Source organism: Squalius cephalus, assembly GCF_949319135.1.
Source record: "Squalius cephalus genome assembly, chromosome: 13".
Classification (NCBI taxonomy): Eukaryota; Metazoa; Chordata; class Actinopteri; order Cypriniformes; family Leuciscidae; genus Squalius; species Squalius cephalus.
The window spans coordinates 9,239,272-9,262,445 of NC_137134.1; the positions used below are offsets into that span (position 1 = coordinate 9,239,272).

Genomic DNA, 23,174 nt, shown 5'->3' on the forward strand with positions numbered 1-23,174 from the left:
TATATTTCATGTTTAATTTTTTTTTTTACTGAAACTTATTTTTCTAAAACACTTCAGATACACAAACTCTTGGTCAAAAGTTTCAATTTAATATTTGTAATGTTTAAACGTCTTTTATGCTCACCAAGGCTGCATTTATTTCAACAAAAATAAATTAAAAACAGTGAAATAATATTAAAATATCAAAGAGCTGTTTTATATTTTAATCTATTTTTTATCTAATATGTTTTAAAATGTAATTTAATCCTGTGATCAAAGCTGAATTTTCAGCATCATTACACATGATCCTTCAGAAACCACTCTATAGAACTAATTACTAAATGCTGTTGTGCTATAGCCATTTTGTCAAAATAAAAGTCCTAATATCCATGAAGGCAGAACACAAGCAGGGCGTGAGTTGGAAGGGTCGATGTGGCTGCAGATGTCTCCAGTCACACAATCATCGGCACAGAAGTCAAGTGTTTGCGACAGCGGGAAGAATCAATGGTGATGAATTGTCACTAGAGTAAAGATCAATCTTGAAAACTGTGTCCAACATGGTAAGAATTAAAATCCCCCTGCGGTCAACAGTTTCATCCCTTAAAACTCATCTTCATTTTACCAGTTGAAGATAAAAAATGACCCTATTGTGAAAATTTATATTTAGAAATTAGGATGTTTCTTTGTGCAGAGGCCACTCTACCCACTCTCACTCACTCTACTCACTCACTCACTCACTCACTCACTCACTCACTCACTCACTCACTCACTCACTCACTCACTCACTCTACCCACCCACTCACTCTACCCACCCACTCACTCACTCACTCACTCACTCACTCACTCTTCTCACTCTACCCACTCACTCACTCACTCTACTCACTCACTCACTCACTCACTCACTCACTCACTCACTCACTCACTCACTCTTCTCACTCTACCCACTCACTCACTCACTCACTCACTCACTCACTCACTCACTCACTCACTCACTCACTCACTCACTCTTCTCACTCTACTCACTCACCTCGACTCACTCTACTTACTCACTCACTCACTCACTCACTCACTCTACTCACTCACTCACTCACTCACTCACTCACTCACTCTTCTCACTCTACTCACTCACTCACTCACTCACTCACTCACTCACTCACTCACTCACTCACTCACTCTTCTCACTCTTCTCACTCTACCCACTCACTCACTCACTCACTCACTCACTCACTCACTCACTCACTCACTCTTCTCACTCTACCCACTCACTCACTCACTTACTCACTCACTCACTCACTCACTCACTCTTCTCACTCTACTCACTCACTCACTCACTCACTCTTCTCAGTCTACCCACTCACTCACTCACTCACTCACTCACTCTTCTCACTCTTCTCACTCACCCACTCACCCACTCACTCACTCACTCACTCACTCTACTCTACTCACTCACTCACTCACTCACTCACTCACTCACTCACTCACTCACTCACTCACTCACACCTGGTCATGAATAGGGCTGCACGAAATAGCGAAATGTACAATATATTATATGACTTAATGCGATTGTCATTGCGAAAGCTGCGATTTAATTAAATAAATATATGCTCTCTGTGTTTAAGAGTGAAACACAGCACTGTATTCATTTACACGCGCACAGCTCATGATCCAGTGTAAAAAAAAACTAAATGCAATCCTAAATATATTGCAATGTCTTTTTTTTCTGTTAGAATGAGTAAAGGACAACACTTTTTATTGTCATTTAATTTGTTTTCAGGTATCAAAATGTGGTCTTTCGTATCTTTACAAAACTTGTTTAATGACTTGTTTCTCTGCAAACAAATACTTTGTGGGTTTCATTTTCTTTATTGAAGACTTTTTTTTTTCAACCTCACCTCATTTCAAGTCTCAAGTCAGTGCCATGCTGTCCTGTCATTCCCACAATGCATCATTACAGAAAACATTCACAGTCAGTATACCATTCTAGCATTTCAAGCAGAAGGAGGGATTCATATATTGTCATTTAGTTTCATTCATTATTGCTCTACACTGGAAATAAAGAAAGATAGATGTGGCATTTACAAACATGATTTTTTCAACCAGAAGTTGTAAACATCATTGTCTTTCATTGAATTACCAGCATTGTTTTTCCTTGCTGATACACAGTGCGTGGGCAGAGTTTTCAGGAAAAAGTCTTGTGGATTTGTAAAAAGAGAAGCTATTGAAGACTTCTTGCAGTGTAAGAAACGCAGTGAAAAGGAGGCTACGGCCTGAGATGTGTCTGTCATCTTATCCGCGGTGATTATTGTGGAGTTGCACGAGTGGTCCATATGTCAAGGCCAAGGGGCTGCTGCGTCACCGCTGGTTTCGATTGACACGTCTTAAGAGAGAGAGAGAGAGAGAGAAAAGAAAGAAGGAGAAAGAATAAGAACTGTGAGTGTACCACAGGCAAAAGCAATCAATTCAGGATTTTCTCTATAGTGCGCCTCTGGCATTTGATACTTCCTTCTGAAAACCTGAAGAAGAATTTTTCATTGTGGATTTGCTAGATTATTAAAACAACAGTTCACCTAAAATGAAAACCTCACGATGAAGAAAGTCGAACGTATTTGACTTCCTTTTTTCCGTCGAACACAAAAAGAGAGGGTTTGAAGAATGTGCACTCTCCTGTTTTATAATGAATGTGAATATGACATAAAATAACCATAAAGTGATGATGGTGATATAAGTAGTTTAAATACTAGCGCACTTCTGCACCATATTCCAATTTGTCTAAAGCCAAACAATATTTTATAATAATGCATATACACTTTCCGTCAAAAGTTTGGAATAATTACAATGGTTTTTGATAAAGAAGTCTCTTATGCTCTTAGGCTGTACAAAATGTATTTGATCAAAAATAAAGTAAAAACAGTAATATTGTGAAATATTATTACAGTATAAATAACTGTTTTGAATTTTAATATATTTTAAAATGTAATTGATTTGGTTTTCAAATAAATGCAGCCTTGGTGAGCGTAAGACACTTCTTTTGACTGTAGTGTAAATGGAAAAAGTTCTCAGAGCTATACTGTAATTTAAAAAAAAAAGTGGTAAAAATCTAAAACCTATTAAACACATTATATGTTATTGTACTGTAAAATAAATCCACATGGTACTTTTGCTTTAATATGTAATGAACTTTTACAGTAAATTGTTGTTAAAATTGATTTTTGTAATTAAAAATGTAAGTAACTTAAAAATGTAAGTTAAAAATGCTAAAAGTTTTTTTTTTTTCTCATAAATTTAACAGGATATTTTATTTTTATTTTCAGTGTACGAAAAAAGATTTTCAGTGAATAACAGCTTAAATTTCAGCCTTCAAAAAAAAAGAAAGAAAAAAAGATTGTATTGTTTGTTTGTTTTTGTCCAAAATTTCACTCACATTAATACATTGTATGGAAATGAGCAGCTTGAACTTTCTACAAAATGTCTCCTTTTATGTTCCACGGATGAAAGAAAATCCTGATGTTTATCATTTTTGCCTATTCCTTTAACCTTCATCCCATTTCTCATTTATTACATTGGCATCTGTCTTACCAAGGACATTTCAACACAAAGCATCACATTCCTGTTGCTCCGTCATGCATTTGCATGTGTGTGTTTGCACCCATCTGACCATCTCTGGCAGGAACGGCTTTCTCACTCGTCTAGAAGTGACGAGATGACCATCTTTTAAAAGTGTGATGTCCAGTGAGCTTTAAAGGTTTCAAAACGATATTTTCGCAGCAATGCCATAGAAGAACCATTTTTGGTTCCCAAATAACCTTTCAGTCATCAGTTCATATTTTTCCCCCCCCCTAGTGTTAGGAATATTAAGAATTTCCACTATAAAGAACCTTTGTGTAATGAAAAGGTTTCATGTATATTTAAGATCCCTTTATCGAGGTTATGGACCATAGATGCCAATAACGTGTCCAACCTATAGCCAATAGCCTCGATAGACCAAATATGATACAACATATCACCAAACAGTCATGAAATAGAGGCGACGGATTAATGTAAACTAACAAATCACTCCTGCAATTGATTAGCAGCATTAGTTATGGATGTTTTATGGAAAATATTGAGGTATAAGAGCATGAAGGGCTTCTCCAGAGCTCTGCCAGAGAGAAAATATGTGATTCTCTTGAATCTAAACCCTTTATTTGGCATGACAATGTTCACTAACTGTTCACTTCTAAACCTTGACTCACTCAACTCGCAGTTTGCGTGCCCGTCAAAGCTGCAAAAACGTGCGTCACCTTCTCACAAGCTCTGCGGTGACTCACGGACGTACAGTACATTAGCTTTCCTTTCTTCCCTGTAGTGCTTAAAAATACGAGATTTGGACCCCGCGGGGTGTTATTAGACAGTTATGATGATAAGTAGTGGACTGAGGTGGCAGCATTCGGAAATGATTCCCTGCTCTGTGGGACTCCATAGGTGGTCAGCGTTCCCGATCGGTAAATACTGGTTTACTGCAGCCATTACGAAAGCGGTCAAATGGAGATATTGAACTGCAGAACTGCTCCCTAGTCAGAACGTTTGCAGAGGTGTTTTAGGGTTCACAGTTTGGTTCTCTCTTCGTACTTTTGGCTCAGACCAATAAAGAAAATGATATGCAGTCAAACCAAAAATTATTCAGACACCATATATCATTTTTTTATAGTTTTTTACTAGTGGGTGCAGGACACTGTAGTTCATTTATGTAAGTGAGGATAGCAAAATTAAGTAAACTGTGACATGTTATACCCACAAATTCTTCATACAGAAATAAACTGTTGAACGAACTTGATTAAATCAAGGAAAACTTTTCCACGAAAATTAATTACATTTGATTTATTGCAATCTTGTTGTATGAACTTAAATTCATTTAGTCATTCCTGCTAGATAAAGTTTTGTCAGGTTGACTACATTTAATTTTTACCCTGCCTAAAATCACCAACATTATAATTTTACCTAATTTGACTCTACAGTTATTTCCAATGATAGAAGCTACTAGTGTTCAATTAAATTAAAACCACTTTTTACAGAGTAATATTGAATATTACTTATGCAGGTCTGCAAAAGAGGTTTAATGCATGTATAGTGTATACTAAGTGCCCACAGCCCTAAACTAAACACAGTCGCCACTCTTCTGCATAATGGTAACCACAAAATTCACGAAAGTCCTCTAAGTTTCTAACATAACTGAATATTAAACACTAACATTAACTAACAACATCTTTCCATTTACAGAAAAACACATAAAATAACACTTTAATCCCTAAATTTACCCTCCTAATGCAGTCCCTTGCAAAGCATGCTGGGAACTACAGATCCACTGCCCAGTTAGTTGTCAACAAAAATGATTCATGTAGTTTTCACACAAATTAATTAAGTAAACTTCAGTTTTAAATATATTAGGTTGATTGAACACAATTAAATTAAGTTGTGACAAAATATTAAACAATCGTGTTACTTTAGCTTATTTTAATTCATTAAATTTAACAAGAGGCAAAACAAATATTTTTTTGAATGTACCAGTAAAATTTATAAGAAATTGGGACCAAAAATTATTCAGACAGTTTGACCTGACCATGTTTTGCTTAAGTGTTTTTTTTTCCTTTAATTGCTAATACGACCTTTTTACACCACAGACTGGACAAAATTAATCATTGCTTGGTCATTTGTTGAGCTAAATTGGTATTATCTAATTAAATTTAACAGCTGACAGATATTCAACATAATTCATTTGTGAGACAGTCTAACAGAAGGACGGACAAAACATGAGAAATATCAACTCTGAGTTCTTGTCATATTTTATTACCATTTTCTAAACTATGAAACGTTGAAGGTGTCTGAATACATTTTGGTTTGACTGTATTTAGTCCTTTTCACTTAATTTTTTTAACACAGAACCTAAAGATATAAAACAAAAAATGGCTTTTTTATGATGTATATCTTGCAAAGGAACTTACATTGGAAATGGACGAGAGCCCCTAAAATGTCTTGGTCCGCATGTTCGGTGCGTAACCCGGTTCAGATCACAGTTACTCAAATAAACCGTACTTACAGAGCTATCGCACCAGAGTTGCTAACATCCTAAATGTAACAAGTTCTCCTAAAGCTGTTTTGTGTCTTAAACAATAAATGAATAGATAAATTCATAAATTCACCTTGCAGAAGGAAGGGTTGATTGGTGGTAGTTTACTTCCCTGAAAGGGATTGTATCATAAAAACAATCCCCAAAAACAGTCGTAAATTTTGTTTTTCAAAATCACACGAAAAAAAATAAATTATGTAGGATTTACTTTGAAACCATTTTTACTCAGAAATAATTGCAGGATTAGAATTAAGTGTTTTATTGCTGCAGTTCCTTGAAGACTTGTATTTAAATAGCCTGTGAAAAGAGCAAGTTTGTTCAGTATAGTATAGTCACATCCTTTTATGACGCTATCATCTATCATCTGAAATGTTCAAAAATTTTAAAGATCGGATTTCAGGGATCAGGAACTTGTTAAATATAAACTTATGCTGCTCTTTAATTTAAGCTGATATTATTTGAAAGGATATGCAGAGCTGTAGGTGCTACACATGTAGGAATGGTGCAAAGTTTGATGAACCTTTCCAAATGTAAATCTTATTGTTGTTGTTCTGATGTTTAGGAATAATGGTATTTATCCCTCTTCTTCCTTATGCTACTGTACCTCGATTCTGAACAACAAATTGCTGCCAATGTAATAATAGATGTTTGATTTCTTACGTCTTGATCTCTTATAAATTACAGTACATTTGAAAATATATAAAAATAGCAAATTATTTTAAATTGTATTACCTCAGTATTCCTGTTTGAGTGTATTTAGTGTCTTGCAGCCTTGGTGAGAATAAGAGACTCATTTACTTTCTATACAATGTTCCAGGTTTCTGACATTTTTTTTTAAAGGGGTGGTTGATTATGATTTCACTTTTCTAAGTTTAGTTAGTGTGTAATGTTGCTGTTTGAGCATAAACAACATCTGCAAAATTACAACCCTCAAAGTTCAAAGCAAAGGGAGATATTTGCTTTTAAAGAAATCGCTTTTTAAGGACTACAACAAACGGCTGGTAGGGACTACACCACATTCCTCCTAAAATGTACATAAACCCCGCCCCCTGAACACGATTTATAGATTATCAAGACAGAATATGCTAATCAATGACTACACATAAACTATCTAAAATCATCAACTAACCATTCAGAGATGTCCTGTTGCTTCTACATGTTGTCACTTCTTCTCGAGTCTCTCCATCATTGTCTGACTCCAGTTTGAACATAAAAGGCTAAAAGTTTTTGAAATTTTCAGTGCATGTGTGTGTGAGGTAAAAGGACATGAGCTCTTGAAGCTCCGCCCTCTGTGCCGGGAGCATCAGCTCATTTGCATTTAAAGGAACAGACACAAAACAGTGCGTTTTTGCTTTCCCTAAAAAACTGACAATTTTAACATGCGATATAAAAATATCTGTGGGGTATTTTGAGCTAAAACTTCACATACACACTCTGGGGACATCAGAGACTTATTTTACATCTTGTGAAAAGGGCATTATACCACCCCTTTAAGTCTTATTTTTGCATCTTATGTTTAAAATATGCTAGTTTTGGATTCTCAACTCAAAAGCCACATTGAAAAATGTCTCAAAAAAAGCTTATTTTCCTTTCAAAAACTCTCTAATCATTGCACCTGTCTCTTTATGCAAAACCTTATAATTCCACCCAGAATCCTCTGCTTTTCACGTGTTGATCCAAGCCACCTGTATTCTGCAGACTTTCTTTCTCACTCTTTCCTGTGAAACTGAGCTGTGTTATGTGAGGTGTTTCTCTGTTGAACAGTTGTGTACCGGCTCCTCAGCCTGCAGTGCATCAGCAAGGTTTTGTCCAAACATCTGTTGTGCTGTTTGGCTACAGCGCTGCACCATCATTGGTTAGGTGTTTATAATGTTTGTCTCGCAGGAGATTTATTTTTCAATGCGACAGCTGTACTAATATGGTGAAAGTCTTTGAACGTGATGTCACGTTTAATTGTTTGTCTGTTGTACAGCGCTAATAGCAGGGAGTCATGGTAAGGCTGCCACGGACGGCTTCATCAAACAGCAGCGGAGCGGCTAACTGTGGGCTCAGAGCGCTCATTAACAATGCCTGCTAATTAACTTAAGCAGACTCCAGGCTCAGAGTTCATGTCTAAACATCCTGTTTGCTTTAGAGAGTGAAAAAGGATACGCTCACACACACATCTAACAGGGGAAGTCCTTAATGATTGTGCTATCGATACCCAGACCAAAATCAGTTTAAACGCTTATGAAGAAAATGAATGGGGAAAATACTGGGGACGAATACAAGTCTGCAAAATTTTAAATTTCATATATATGTGTGTGTGTGTGTTTCACTAGTAATGTTCATTTGAGATGGCTGACCTGCAAGGATTGGTGTTACTTTGACCTGGTCCCTGATGCCCAAGTCTTTCCACTTTCTCTTACGTGGATCAATTTCCACTTTAAATTAATCTAGGCCAAAGCTGTAATTATTTATGTCTGGAAGAATTTTGGTAAGGAGTATTTATTGAAATATTATCTTTTTTAGTGTTTTTATTTGATTTGAAATACATTTTCTGAGCTTTTATATACTTCCAACATGACCTAGTCGCAAACTTCGTAGTGCGACTTGCCATGCCTTGATTTTCAGAATTTGTACACTTTCACCAATAAGCACAAATCAAAAGAATGTCGACTCATATGCATCATCGCTGCGCAATCGGCTCGTGACCGAACACAGACTGGGACTGGCTCTATTATACTTTCATTTAAGCAGAATATCTCAAAAGCAGATCACTGAACTCCAGCTAACTCGTTTGTCTGGGTTTTCAGATCTCTTCCGCAATCAGTGTAGAGAGAGCAAGTAAAGATTAAGGAAAACACCAGACAGAAAATATTGGGCAAAAATCCGGCAACTCCTGGCAACCACAAACATGAAAGCTCGTAGTAGAGGCTTTGACAGCAGTCTGTAATATTTTGTCGTCTGTTTTTTTTTCTACAAAAATAAAGAGAGATTGTGGTAAAGTTTTTATTGTTAACTACATTTTAGTCTTGTCTTGTTTCATCAACGATATTGCATGTTGATATAGTCACAGTTATGGTTTAATGACCTTATTGTCATCTAGTCTTAGGGGCTGTTTACACTACACCGTTTTTAACTAATAACGTAAAGCTTTGGCCGTTCGTTTACACGACAACGGCGTTTTGGGAGCCTGCGAACGCAAAGTTTTGAAAACGGGTTTCAAAGTGCAAGTTCTTGAAAATGGTTTCAGTGTAAACAACAAAAACGTGAGTCTCTGAAGACGATGACGTCATGCACATGTGTATTACGTGTTCAGTCTATAGTGTTTCATCGCCATCTACTGGCCTGGAGTAGAATACAGCGTTTTTAGTCGTTTTCGTGGATCCGTGTGAATGGGGATCGTTTTGGCGATGAACAAAAAGCAATATCGTATACAAAACGCACTCTTAGTCATGGGAAAAAAAGCTTGGCGACGAACATTTTCCTTGCTTGGCAACGAAATTAACACTAGTTGATTGTTTAATCGTTTTTTTTTTTATAAATAAATAAAGGTGTGTAATGTGCTAATGAAAAAAAGAAATCAATCAAAGCACACCACAACAAAACTGCTTGTTTTCTTGAGGTTGAATTAACCAATTTTCCTTTCACCCGCACAATCCCCAAAATCAATGAAGGATTCATCTCAGATGTAGATTACAGCTAAATCTGCCCTGGCAGTCTCTCGGCTCGGTGTTAGTCTGGCTGGCCTGGAAGGTTCATCGGAACAACTGTAAATATTCTTGATTGATGAGCGCTCTAAATTTGTTTGCTTGTAATCGAAGGGCTGTTGTCGAGATATGATGAAACACCTATGAAATGGATGGGCCAGAATGGCAGGAAAGGAAAGGAGTGTGATTTATCTGTCAAGTCTTCTTAGGGACTCCAACACCTTCATTTAATCTGCAGCTCAAACCTAAATCAAAGATACTCCTTTTCTGAATGTGCAGTATTTAACGAGTAAAATACCATAAACCTATTTTGCATGGCAAAATGTATTTTTGTAATTTTCTTGATTAGTATTCTTTGATTATGATGATGGTTTGCCATCCGTCATGATCCCTAAGGTTCCACCTGTAGTTAAATAAACAGTTTAATTCTCTCAAATGCAAGGATTTATTTATTTTAAAAAACGCTTCCAGTTCCACTTAAACCGTGCAGGAATAGAGTCAAGCTAATCAATTACGCATTCCTCATTTACATGTTCACAGGCTGTTGGGCAAAACTGTTGGATTTGTCCTGCTGAGATTTAATGGTGGGAATCTTGCGGGAAAAATGAAAGCTGAGCTGAAGTGACTACGTTATAGGAGACTAAAGCAGTTTGTTTGTTTTCATTCTAGCACTGATTGCATTAAATTGTCTGAAATAAGCAAATTAAAAAGAAAAGATTTTGCAATTCTCCCTCTTCTGTTAAGCTGTGAGGGACTGTTCACGTATATCTGTCTAAAATTTCTTTCATCTCTTTTTGTGTATTAAAGATATTTTTCACCTGACTTAATCATTTACGTCTCGAAATGTAGATTTGGAGTGAAAAAGCTTTTTCACTAAATTGTTGTTTTTGCCAATGTGGACCAGTAGTGTTGCAAAGGTAAAGAGGAAATGTCTTGGATCCCTTTAATGCTCGTAGCTCAAACAGAAGCCCATATTGGTCTTCCCACACAGGCATCTGAAGCTCAGCATGCTCAAGGAAGAACATTTTTAGAGCTTAGCAGATGTTATGACTTTAGGATTTCCCTTTACTTATAGTTCATTCACCTGCAATATGATGTCCTGTCTTTTGGACATTACTGTGAATACGTGTGTTCCTTGTTAATGCTCTTTTTAGCTTACTTTTTATGCCACATGCTCATTTGTCTCATCACTGTTACCATGATATAAGATTTGTCGTCAACACAAGATTTTAGTCATACTACTACGTCTCGTAATCCTATTTTCCTAATGATGGACTATTCACAGTACATGAAACTGATATCGAAAAAGTCCTCCTACAGAAAAAGCTTGGGTTTTTATTAGCCCCAGGCTCGTACGAGGTTTCTCCGGTGCTTTTTTTGTGCTGTCAGAGTTTTGACATGTTGTTCTTTGACATTATTGATTCTTTGTGATAAATAATACACTAATTAGGGTGGACCACACACAGCTCAGAGGCAGCAATTGCATCACACTGCATAAAGTCCCCTAACAGGAGCTTTTGTACAGCATGAAAAGACACGTACCCAGCAGAACATGCACTCCGGGTGGTGACAATGATAGAATGTACTATAATTGATATTGTAAGACTTTGATTTAGGGAGAGTGGGGGTAGGATGTGCCAGTGGGTACGTCAGATTCAACTGCATGTGGTTACGAAATGCGTATAAGTCCATTTTATTCCTAATATATGTATGTAACATATATATACACAAACATATATATGTATGTATGTGTTTTAAAATGTAGAAAACAATGTCAAATTGTCTGCCTAAAATTAGCCATGAATCACTGATTTAAGCATTTTTCCCAAAATGTTTCAGATGCTTTGAGCGAGGTAAGATATGCCTCAGCTATTAATGAAAGTAAGTTTTTTATCCAAATGCAAAATATATAAAAAAACAAACATGAAAATGATAAAATGTTGTTTACAAAAGAAGTTGCAGCCTAGTTCATGAAAATGAGTAATGTGCAACAAAATATGCAAATTCTTTAGATTATGGGAATATTGTGTATTTTTTAAATGTTTTTCTGATTTACATTCATATTTTTATTTGAAATGTAAATGATTCATTCTCTAGTTACTCAACTTACCCTTAGATATGAGTTTTGTGTGCCCCTATTTTAAAGATATTGAATAGATGCAGTTGTAAAAGACATCTTGAAATATATTTATGAATGCCAGCCCCCCTCAAAATCTGTATGTCTTACTTTCTTCTGTGGAACTTTCAAGAAAGATGTTTTGAATGATGTTCTTGACTTCCAATGTAAACATTCCACCAAAAAACATTGACAAATTTCACAAAATATCTTCTTTTATTTTTTGCACAGAAGAAAGTCAGTTTTGAAATGTACAGTTTTGAAATTAAATGGGGCTGAGTAAACGATGGCAGGAATTAATTCTTTAGATAAACTAACCCTTAATAAAAATAAAAAGTGGCACAAATTACCCCACTCGGAGAATTGGTGGAAACTGTGCATGCCTTGGATGTCAAAATGCTTGTCCATGCAAATTAGGTTAGAATTGTGGCACAAAACAGTGTGGTAATGATGATGATTGTGATGATGGCGGTTTTAGTGACAGCATTACAACTTTTATTCATAAAGCAGATGGAACACACTCATTAGTATGCAGTTATTCTGGGGAAGATTGGCTTCGGCTCAAGGGTAATATACTATTGTAAAATACTCCCTTCTACTGCCTGTTTTAATTTTTGGGTCATGGCATGTCTCCAAATCATCACACAAACTTGATTAATCAGAATTGCTCGCTTCACTGGGTCTGAGGTTCCAGCGAGGAAAATATTATTAGTGGTTTGTGCTGTAACTTCAGTGGTCAGTAAAATATCTGTGTGCCATTTTCAACCAAATAAGGATATTTTTGTAAGCTGTTGTAAAATACAGCCATGATATTCATGAACATTTAGATTTGATATATCCCACAAGTTCTCTCATGCTCTGGCTGGCTGCAGCTTTTGTGTTGTACTTATGTACAGTTGCAAACAAAGTGTTATATTTACTCTTGAATAGAAAAGCAAGAATGTTAGGACACACATTCTAGTTTGGATGCTCACCTTAGCCAAAGAGACTTTTATAAGAAGGCAGACATTTACCTCTGGGGTCGAAGCAGAAGGATTTATTAAGAAGCTGATAAAGAAGGGATTCGTGGAAGGGGAAGAAGGGGTGGAAGGGGAAGAAGGGGGGTGGCAAGGGGAAACATGGAATGCTTAGGGAGGGGGAAAGTACTTCAGTAAATTCACAGATTCAGTTTCATTCAATTTCATCCATTTCAAGTTATAATCTTAATAAGGATAATATTCGCCCTCTGTGTGATATCCACATTCACTCTGATAGCTTAGGAGCACCAACTTGCATGACTGAATGTCAATTTTTGTAAAACAACTTCTCAACAATCCCTACTTTTTTTGTGAATGCATTTTTTATGACCCAAACATTTTCAAAGTGGGCATGACTGCTTGAAAAGGATTTTCTGCTGCTAACTACTCACTAAGTTGTCGATGTGAAACACAGGGGTACAAAGGACACCTAAAAAAAAACAAAAATCAACATTATAGTCATATCTGTAAAAAACTAGAAATTCAGTAGGGTCTTGTCATTCTCCTTCATATCATTCATGCTATTTCTAGAGTAGAGTTTATGCAGTATTCATTGGGTTATATGCTCTAGACAAGGCATTCATAGCTATGAATCTATCAAGGCTCAAGCAGTGTTAAAGGGGAAGCTTTTACCCTTCTCAGTTTTTGTAGTTTCAAACCATTTCCTTCCTCTTGTATCGTCTCATGACTCAGTAAAACCTTAACGCCGAATCTTGGGAGCACATGGCTCCATCTTTTTGCATTTTGTTTTTATATCTCTCTTCTCTCTGATTGTATGTGCTTTCCTGGTCTGTTCTGCTCCCTGCTAAAGGCTTGCAAAGCCCCTCTCCCTTATCTGTCCTGAGTAGCTGTGCAGTTACAGACTGCCACGTTGATGGACCCACATGCTCATTTGAGCAGGTCGTTGGGTTGAGAGAAAGCAGCCGCTATGGCACAATAGTGGTGTCTGAGAAGACAGAAGTGACAGAGTCAGCATCGCTCCGTGTTACTGCCAGCTTGGGATACTCGAGGGCCAGTGCTGCCCGCGGCCTCCCATTCTGTGCCTCCTTTATGGGTTCCAGAAAGACCACATGCTTGTTGTTACTGACCTTGCGGCCGGGCCCGTCCGTGGTGGCAGGTGGCGTGGGCGTCAGGATAGATGACTGGGCGCTGCATTCATTTGCAGGGCTTGGTGTCACTGGGAGGGGCTGCTTGCGACACCAGCAGCGACAGGGTGTCAAGTAGAGGTACATTAGGACCAGAACCAGGCTGACAACACAACCCAGCAGGGTTGTAAAGCCAGTATTAAAGGACTCCCCCTCCTGGTGGTGTATCAACACAGTTAGATTAACTTCACAAGTCTCGTTGAGTGACTCTTGATGGTATTGAGCCATGCACAAGTATACCCCAGAGTCCGCCTCTTGTGCCGCCAAGATTTCCAAAGTACCGTCTGCATACATTCGCAGAGTATTGTTATTACCAGGGGGAGCAATGTATTCCTTACTTGGGGAAACCCACCAGTAGGTAAGATGCTTTCCCTTTAATTGAACTGTTTCACAATTTAACTTCACTGAATTTCCAGCGTCTGCTGTCATACTTTTCTTCATTTGAAGTTTTACCTTGCAATTCTCAAAGAATCGAACAAATTGAAGAAACTTCACTGGAGCACGGTGGTCGCCATGAAGCAGGCAGGTATGCTCCTCCCGAAACTCTGTCACTGACGCAAAGCCTCTATGCTCCCACTGTTTAAACATGCTGTATATCGAGCACCCACAATTTAGGGTATTGTTGTGCAGGAACAACCCTCTCTGTAGTGATTCCTCTAGAGCCTCGATATCCTCGACCGGAAGGTTGGGCATACGGTTCGAGCTTAGATCCAGCGTCATATTAGTATGTTCTTGAATGGAAAAGAAGGGGAAATCTGTCAGTCTGTTATGACTCAGGTAGGCTTTGCGTAGGTTGCTCAAACCACTCAGGGCTTTGCTCTCCACCCTAACTATGCGGTTGTTGTAGAGGAGTAGCTCCTCGATTCCTACTAACTCCAGAAAGTAATGCTGCTCAATAATGTTCAGTTGATTGGAGGAAAGGTCCAGGTGGCGTATGTTACTTGTATTCCGGAAGGTTCCAGGAGTGAGTCTGCTCAGCTGATTGTGGGCTAACCGTATGGTGTCAAGATTAGGAAGGCCAGCAAAGCTGCCCTCCTTAAGACATTCTAAGCGGTTGTGGTTGAAGTCCAATGTTGCCACCATTACAGGCAACTCTACTGGGAATTGGACAAGGCCAAGGTTGGTGCAGCTTAGGATATCAGATGCAACCAGGCAGCCAGAAGGGAGATTGGCTCTGACTAGCTGCAGCAGAAAAGAGCTCAGCATTAGGGGTGCGGCCACACCCTGAGCACACAGCATTGTGCCGTAAGGATGCTTTGGTTAGGAATCAGAGCAGCCAGAGTTTCACCAGGGTAGAGGTCCACACGCTTTCAAAAGCTGTCGTCTTGATTAGCTGTTCCTATCCGTACAAATCTGACAGATCAGATTGCAAGAGAGAGAACAAAAAAAGAAATCTGTTATTTAATACAGCGGATACCTTGCTTAATAATTATTTCTTCACTTGGCACTGTTCCGTGAGCCTAAGGCATGAGAGTGCATCTATTCGAGGACTATTATTGTTTATCAACTTGATCCAGAAACATCACATTAAACTGTGAAATTCTAATCTTAGAAGTTAAAGACCATAAGATTATCTTTACCTTAAGATTGCCAACAGTTGCTCCAAATAATCCACCTCATAACTCCTTGTTTGGCTAGCACTTGGTCATTCTTGTCCATTCTCAGCTAGAGAGGGTCGAAGGCATGGTCATTTAAGTCATTGAAGGAAAAGCAATTGTTTTTGCCCCATCCTCAAGGCTGAGCCCAACCTTCTGTGAACCATCCTTTTAACAGTTGGTGTTGTTTTGCAGTCCTGACATCTGAGATGGAACAGTAGAGGTCTTAAATCAAGAGTTAGCTCGCTGCCGCAGGCTGGGGGATGTTTTTGAGAAAGTCAGCATCCTGTCCAGTTCAGTTAGTATAGTTGCCCTCAGTTGAACAGCAGGCACACAGCGTGTCACACGAGCGCTGATCCACTGTAACCCTTACGATACAAGCAATCTGTTGTTTGTTTAAACCAGAAGATAAGGATACAGCACAGTTGTTTATAAATGTTCCTTCAGTACCTGGAGAAAGTAGTCCTTACATTATAGATTTTTCCCCCCGTTCATTTTGTTCAAATGACAAACAATATTTGCTGAGTTAGGACTAATAATTCTCTGTGACTCTTAAGCTTCCAGTGTTCACGTGGCATCTATAAAAACTGTTGAAAAGATGAAAACATAAACATCAACATCTTACAGCTTTTTGGTATCTCTTCCAGATCTTGGTCTCTTTATCAACATTTTCTTCCTCAGCAATCCATCCTTTCTTTCCGTTCCTCCGATTTGCGCTCTGAATCGTATGGGTCTTTCTTCTTTTTCCTCTCTGTCTCTCTCTCTCTCGCAGACCTTAAGTGCGTACTACACTCCTCTGCCTCTCTCTTTCCTCTCTGCACTCTATAAACAGACAGGCATGGTGTTTCAGAGGAGAGGCACTCTAGAGGGGGTGGGTTTCTTCTGATTACTAATTGGTTGAAGTGAGAGATTATGAAAGGGAAGTGTTTGCCAGAGCCTTCCCTGGTGGAGCTGATACCCCCCCCCCCCCCCCCCAACAGATACCTCTTAGTCAGGTTAAGTTTATTCTCTTTAGCTTTAATATCTCATTTAACCGGTGTCCTTTAATGGTGATCTGAATGTTCACATCAGAAGATATGATGTTTATATATTATATTATATTATATTGTTATATTTTTATTTATTTATATTTGAAAGCTGCTTGTGATTTAACTAATCATTTAAAGGGAAGGAGTCTAATTTCGGTGTCACAAGCAGTACCAAATGGAAATACATATCCTTGTGTTTTCCTGTCGCTTCCCTGCTTTTCTGAAGCAATAAACATAGTCCATATGACTATGTTTATTGCTTATAAATAAACATAGTCCATATGACTTGGCTATATCCTGAGTGTATTGAAGTCATGCATTTGTGTTGAAAACATTCAAAAATCTCCACGTTGTACCAGGTTTGATGTCAGTGACACCAACAATTATCTTGATGTGTCTAGTAACTGAACGCAATTGGCCAAGTTTGAATATCCAGTTCATTGTGTATTCATAATGGTTGAGTGCACACTGTAAACCTGACATTACTCATGAATTAAAGATAGTGGGTGTATCCGTGTCCTTGAATTTGTTTTATCTGTGCCTGTAGAGAATTTTTATGTATGAATAAACATCTTTATGTTGCTTGTATAACACATTTTCTTTGTGTGTGTGTGTGTGTGTGTGTGTGTGTTGGTGCCTGTGTAAGCTGTCTCTGCCCCTCGGTCATAGTTGCACAGGTGTCATGATGTATTATACTCTGAAGCCACTGCTGTGGGCCACTGCCAAAGGTCTTCGAGAAGCCCTACACACACATACACTCCTCTGGGTCCCTCTAATACACAACCCATTACTTCTCACCGTCTTCACCAGTTTCATATCTCTAACTGATTGTCGAGGGCCACATTTTCGACAGGTTTCTTGTCACTCTTCCTCAGGCGAAATATTTCACAGAGCGTTTAGCGAAGACTGAGTCTAAGTTGCTCACTGTCATCAGTCCCCTGAAATGACATTGTTCTGGAAAATTGGTTTCCTGACTCTAAGCTTGCTCATTTTTCACAAACAATACTCTAGAAGTGAAGGAAACATGCAGGAAGACAGGAAGAGGAACCCTAAGGTTAATAGCTTAGTCTCTCTCGCACATGTTTCCAGACAACCAGCAATTTGAGCCGGAAGTTGGTTTGCACCTTTTGCTAACTTTGACCCAAGAACCAGTGACTAGCTTCTAACTGCTTATTATGACGTCTTTACTGCACTTTCTTCAGCATGACATATCCATCTGCTTCCAGAGACCCATTAGAAAGCACTTTCAAACAAGCACCGTAAACTTTTAGACGACCCCAGACACAGTGTTAAGTCTTCCAAAGACCGTCCTAAAGATTGTCATTGGCATGGTGTACCATTTATCATTCTGTGACAGTTAGTATTGTTTGAAGATAAGAGTTAAAATATGACTCATGGGAAAGGGCTTGGCTTCAGACATGTTGTTTAATGAAAGCAGCCCTCAGTTGTTGATTGATGCTGTACAAGGTATTTATGTGATGGTGAAAGAAGGGGTCTGGTTATGTCTTCAAGACAGACATTTGGTTCTCAATTGTTGGGTAGTCAGTCATTGAAGACAACAAAGTGATGTGCCAAGAATGTGTCCCATAAAAGCTTTGTTTTGTAGGGAAAGAGTAGGTAGGTGAGTCTGTTGCAGCTAAAAAGTTCCTACTTACAAGTTTGGAAATCGCAATTATGATTTGACGTGTGTTCATTCCGACACTGCATTGTTCTACTCTACTAAAGAATAACTTTCAGTCCATTGTATGCATTTAAGTACCGTGTACTTTAACATGTATTTTAAGTGTCTAGCACAATAGCGATAATGGCATGCTGAGGGATATCGATGGATTCGACCACCCTTCATTGTTTTCCGCATAATTCTGTGGTAATTACTCAAATTTGCGCTTGTTCATAAATCTTTTTTTTTTTTCACTTAGATTCAACCAGGACAAAGCGTCAAGAGGCATCTACGTACCTGGGAAATATCCCTTCATCTGCATGTCTCTTTTGATTTCGGGCAATTAGATGGAATGTTGCATGCATTCAATTCAATCTGCAATCCAAGATCTTTTTGGAGCGTTAAAAAAATTAACTGCAGCCAGACAATTCATAAACGCAAAAAGAAAATTGAGGCAGGCAGTTGTGATGTATTCCACAAATGTTTGAGACCGACTTCATGCAGAGGAACTGAAGGAGAAAGATTTGAGACATTGCCACTAAATTGCCTCTGTTGTTGTGTGCTTTCTCATTCCTGAGCATAATAAAGCACAGCGCTGCGTTCAGAGCAGAGTTCATGTACCATTTTATAGTTATATGAATGCCTGTTTGGTGCAGTATCCCTTATTTGTGTACATTTGAGTGGATGAGTGAAGCATCTTAATATCACTAGGTTCTTTTAGAATACGTTAGGGCTGGGCGATATGGCTGAAAACTGTATCACGATATAAGTGTTTCATATCGGTCGATATCGATAATTATTGAATTTTTTTATAACATATTTAAAATAAGGACCAGTCCAGGAGACAAATATATTACATTTAAAGACTTTTTTATTTTAAACTTAACCTACCTCTGATTATAATCCCATCAGTTATAAAGGCAGAAATGTCAACACAACCATGGAAAACTCAGAAGTCTAAAATCACAATGAACACTTAACAATTATCTCTTAACATTAAGGTGCAAAATTAAAGAATACGTAAGAAATGCTTTATAAAGGGGTGGGCGATATGGCAAAAATATAATATTACGATTTCTTTCAGGAAAATCACGATTCACGATTTTATCACAATTCTTTTTTATGTTGGTTTTACTATTTTGTGACTGAGCATTACAGCCAAACTAATGTCCATATTTTAAAAACAAAGCCTTAGGTAACAAAATATATAATAAAAAAGAATGGCAGACAGGGGCGAGGATAAAAAATGTTCTCATTATTTTCTTTGTTATTAAATATTAAGATCAAAGATACACATTACACATACACAACTTAATATACAAATTAAATAAACAGTGCTTTATGTTTTCAGCTACAGTAGGTGTCTTTAACAGTAGCATTGCAGAAAGTAATTAAATGAACAAATATGAAAATAAAACAAAACAGACTTCACTGTATAAATTATAGATTGATACTTATTAAAGCTATTAATAAAGTTATTAGTCAAGAGCAGTGAGTGATTTTCTCTTTACATTTTGTTGTTTTATTAACATTAAAGGGATAGTTCTCCTAAAAATTCTAATTTTTATAATTTACTCTCTCACGTTGTTTTAAACTCGAATAAGTTTCTTTCTTCTGTTGAAAATAAAAGTTATTTGGAAGAATGACCAGCAGTTGATGTACCCCAGTGACTTCCATAGTATATTTTTCTCCTGTGGAAGTCAATGGGGACCAGCTACTGTTTGGATACCCACATTCTTCAAAATATTAATATTAGAAAATATTAGAAGGCAATTAATACAGGTTTGGAACAACATTAGAGTGCGTAAATAATGAGATTTTTTATTTTTGGGTGAACTATCCCTTTAAGGACAAGCGGCAGCGTGTTTACTATACTGTCTCTTTAAGAGCTGCGCGCGACGCGTCTATTATACACGCATTTGACAAGCAGATTTTCTCTAAATTTTCTCAAGTTTGCTTTCACTTTAGACATATCCGACTAGTTTATGTAAACCTTGTGTGTATATAACAGTATTAGCACAATAAGACTCGAAAGATAACTTAGTCCAGTATTCAGGCGCTGGTAGACAGGCTTTCAGTGCATGTGAGCTTCACATGTATGCGCTGAGAGACGCACACGTTAGAACAGCGCACCAGCATATGATGTCTATGCGCACCAGTACGCGAATAACAGAGAAACTGACGACGGTCTTGCATAATCTGCAGACGACATTGGTCAGACTACGGTCAGACTTGAAGTCAGGCGAGCTGACTTTTCCTGTTTTATCTAGGTACTAGAGAGTGAGTGCCTTTGTTCATGCAATCAAACTTGCTTTGCTGGTTTCTTCCGACGAAAAAATAAATAAATTATCGAACGTTTTATCGAACGCATTTTTTATTGATATTGATTACGTGTCTATCGCGATACATATCGTTATCGTTTTATCGCCCAGCCCTAGAATACGTTCAGATCAGAGTCACAGTTCAGAGTCATCGGTCCTGTGCACAGAATTTAATGTATTATTCCTATACAGTGAAGAAGAAAAGCCCATAAATAAAGAATATGTGGGTCGGAGACTTGTCCTAGAGGGTAGTGCACATGCTCTGACATGTTTCATGATCGGCTAAGACGCCTACAGTCTGTTCACTGACCACCATCTCATACATATTGCTCACAAGAATGCAAGAGCTTCTTAAATGGCTTGTTTACGCATCTTCAAGGATTCTGGGGAGACCAGTTTGCCTGCAAACGGAGCTGTGTTTACAAGATATCGGGTTGATAGTGCTTTTTCAGTGAGTGCTTTTGAGGAAGTACTAATTACTTGATTTGCCAGTGATTAGCCAGCCAGTTAATGGCATCAAATCATTGCAAGTACATATTTCCATTTACAGAATGAAGAATGGCTTTTAATATTGTAGGTTGCCTCTAATGATCATTAGAGGAAATATGAGGAATGATTACCTCAAAATGTATGTCAACATGTAAGTTTGAACAACTTTCTTTAAATTAAGCATGCACCTCTTTAGCTATTGTCAGTGATTAGGTTGCCGACCCCTGCTATAGACGATATACAACTATACGGTCCCTTTCACCCAAGAGCCCCTTGTAAGCTCTGTGACCAGCCCTAACCATCTAATAGCATGCCAAGTGTAGTTTTTGGTGTAGCCAGGCATATTTCTGAAGGATGTGAGGAAATCGTGAGCCGCGTGTATGTTGTGATGGAAGCTGTTCCAAAAGCCTCCCCCACGCTCATCTGTCAGCCCTGCTGTGCCTGGGAGAGGCAGGATTGAAGTGGAGTCTCAGAGAGGGGCCAGTGAGTCAGTGTCTGTCTGTTGGGGGCCACAGACGCCACGAATAGCCTCTCCTGTTGACAGGCTTGTGCTCTTGGAAAGACACCTGCTGTCACACTGGGATGCTTTACAACTGGATTCTGATTGATATATTTTAATACATAAATAACACCCCCCCCCCCACCACCACCTTTATTTTTTATACTTTTAGTGCCCTATTTTAAAGATCTAAGTGCATGATCTAATGCGCACGGCGCAAGTGCACTTAGTGTGTGTCCAAATACACTTTTACTAGTTTAACGACGGGTAAAATGGTCGGCGGTCCCGGCGCACGGTCTAAAAGGGTTGTCCCTATTCTCTTAATGAGTAATGGGTGTGTTTTGGGCGTAATGTGCAATAAACCAATCAGAGTCTCATCTTCCATTCCCTTCAAAAGCCAGTTGCGCTCGCGCCTTGGCGGATTCGCTATTTACATGGCGGAATTTGCAAGTGGAAAAACTGAACGCTTCTCTAGCGAGGAAACGGATCTGCTCGTGCGCGAGGTTAAAGCGTGCAAGCAGATCATCTACGGAACAAAGTGTATGCGCGTTGTGGACCCGCCTATAGGCGCACATTACTAACACGCTCTTTAAATAAAAAAAATAAAAAATGCAATATTAACTTTAGACCAGGTTTCAGTTGGTCAATGGCGCAGGCTATTTTAGTTTCCTCAAAATAGCAACGCGACAGCAATGCTCCTGAACACACCTCGTTTTCAGACCAGCAGCCCAAGGGCGCAAAAATGGGCGCAAATGCATTTGCTATTTAAAAAACGTGGCGCAGGACGTGAAAATGATAACTGCGTCGGGCTGAAACTAGCAAAAAACACTTAAGCATCGCCTGGCGCCACATTTCGCCAGGTGTATGATAGGGCCATTAGATTTTGTGTCCAGTATTTTGATTAGACAAGTTTTTTTTTTTTTTTTTTTTTGGAAAAAATATACAGCAACACAGGAAAGTTTTTATTACCTGTTTTCACAACATAGAAATCCAACAGTAGTTCAAAGTATTGTGACAAAGCTTTTTTCCATTGGCTGGAGTGATTAAACAAAATAGCTTACCATGTTTGGTCAGAAGTGTAATTTACTAGACATAACGTCTTGTTTATAGAACTCTTCAGGGGTTACAACAACTTGTAGATGCTTTTGATCTAGTTCTGTCGAACTGAGTTATTTACATAAGGTAAGCATTCACACGCCCACTTGTTGACTAACCGGTAGAAAAATAAGTGGCTGTGAAGCCCTAAAACTAACTCACTATGGTTGGCGGCTTTATGTGTTAGTTAGATGGTCACTTCCTGTTTAAATGGCTGGTTCTTGCACAGAATAAACAGTACAGTTGACTAGACTGTATGCTGATAGTCAAAAGTGTCTAAGCCTAACTAAAGCTACTGTAAATATATATATATTTATATATATATTTGTGGTTACTGTGGTCTTACCACAAATAGCACCATTAAACTGTGGTTTCTATGCAAAAACTGTGGTACGATTTTCCATCTTGATCATTATATATGCATCTGTATTCATTT

General features: G+C 38.2%; 2 protein-coding genes across 5 annotated transcripts in view; one reads left to right on the top strand and one right to left on the bottom strand.

Moving 5' to 3' along the window:
* rnf123 (ring finger protein 123) overlaps positions 1-23,174 on the top strand; it is a 148,193-nt gene that overhangs the window by 80,937 nt on the left and 44,082 nt on the right. The gene's annotated exons all lie outside the window — the stretch shown is intronic.
* amigo3 (adhesion molecule with Ig-like domain 3) lies at positions 1,740-16,477 on the bottom strand. 2 transcript variants are annotated; one of them, XM_079889905.1, is made up of 3 exons: positions 15,632-16,477; positions 13,995-15,404; positions 1,740-2,356 (listed from the first exon to the last, which is right to left on the bottom strand). In XM_079889905.1, the coding sequence occupies exons 2-3, from the start codon at positions 15,288-15,290 to the stop codon at positions 2,279-2,281; spliced, it is 1,374 nt and encodes a 457-aa protein (XP_079746031.1). In that variant the 5' UTR covers positions 15,291-15,404; positions 15,632-16,477; the 3' UTR covers positions 1,740-2,278. The 2 variants fall into 2 exon arrangements, with proteins under 2 accessions (XP_079746031.1, XP_079746030.1); XM_079889904.1 differs by lacking the exon at positions 1,740-2,356 and having other exon boundaries at positions 9,720-15,404.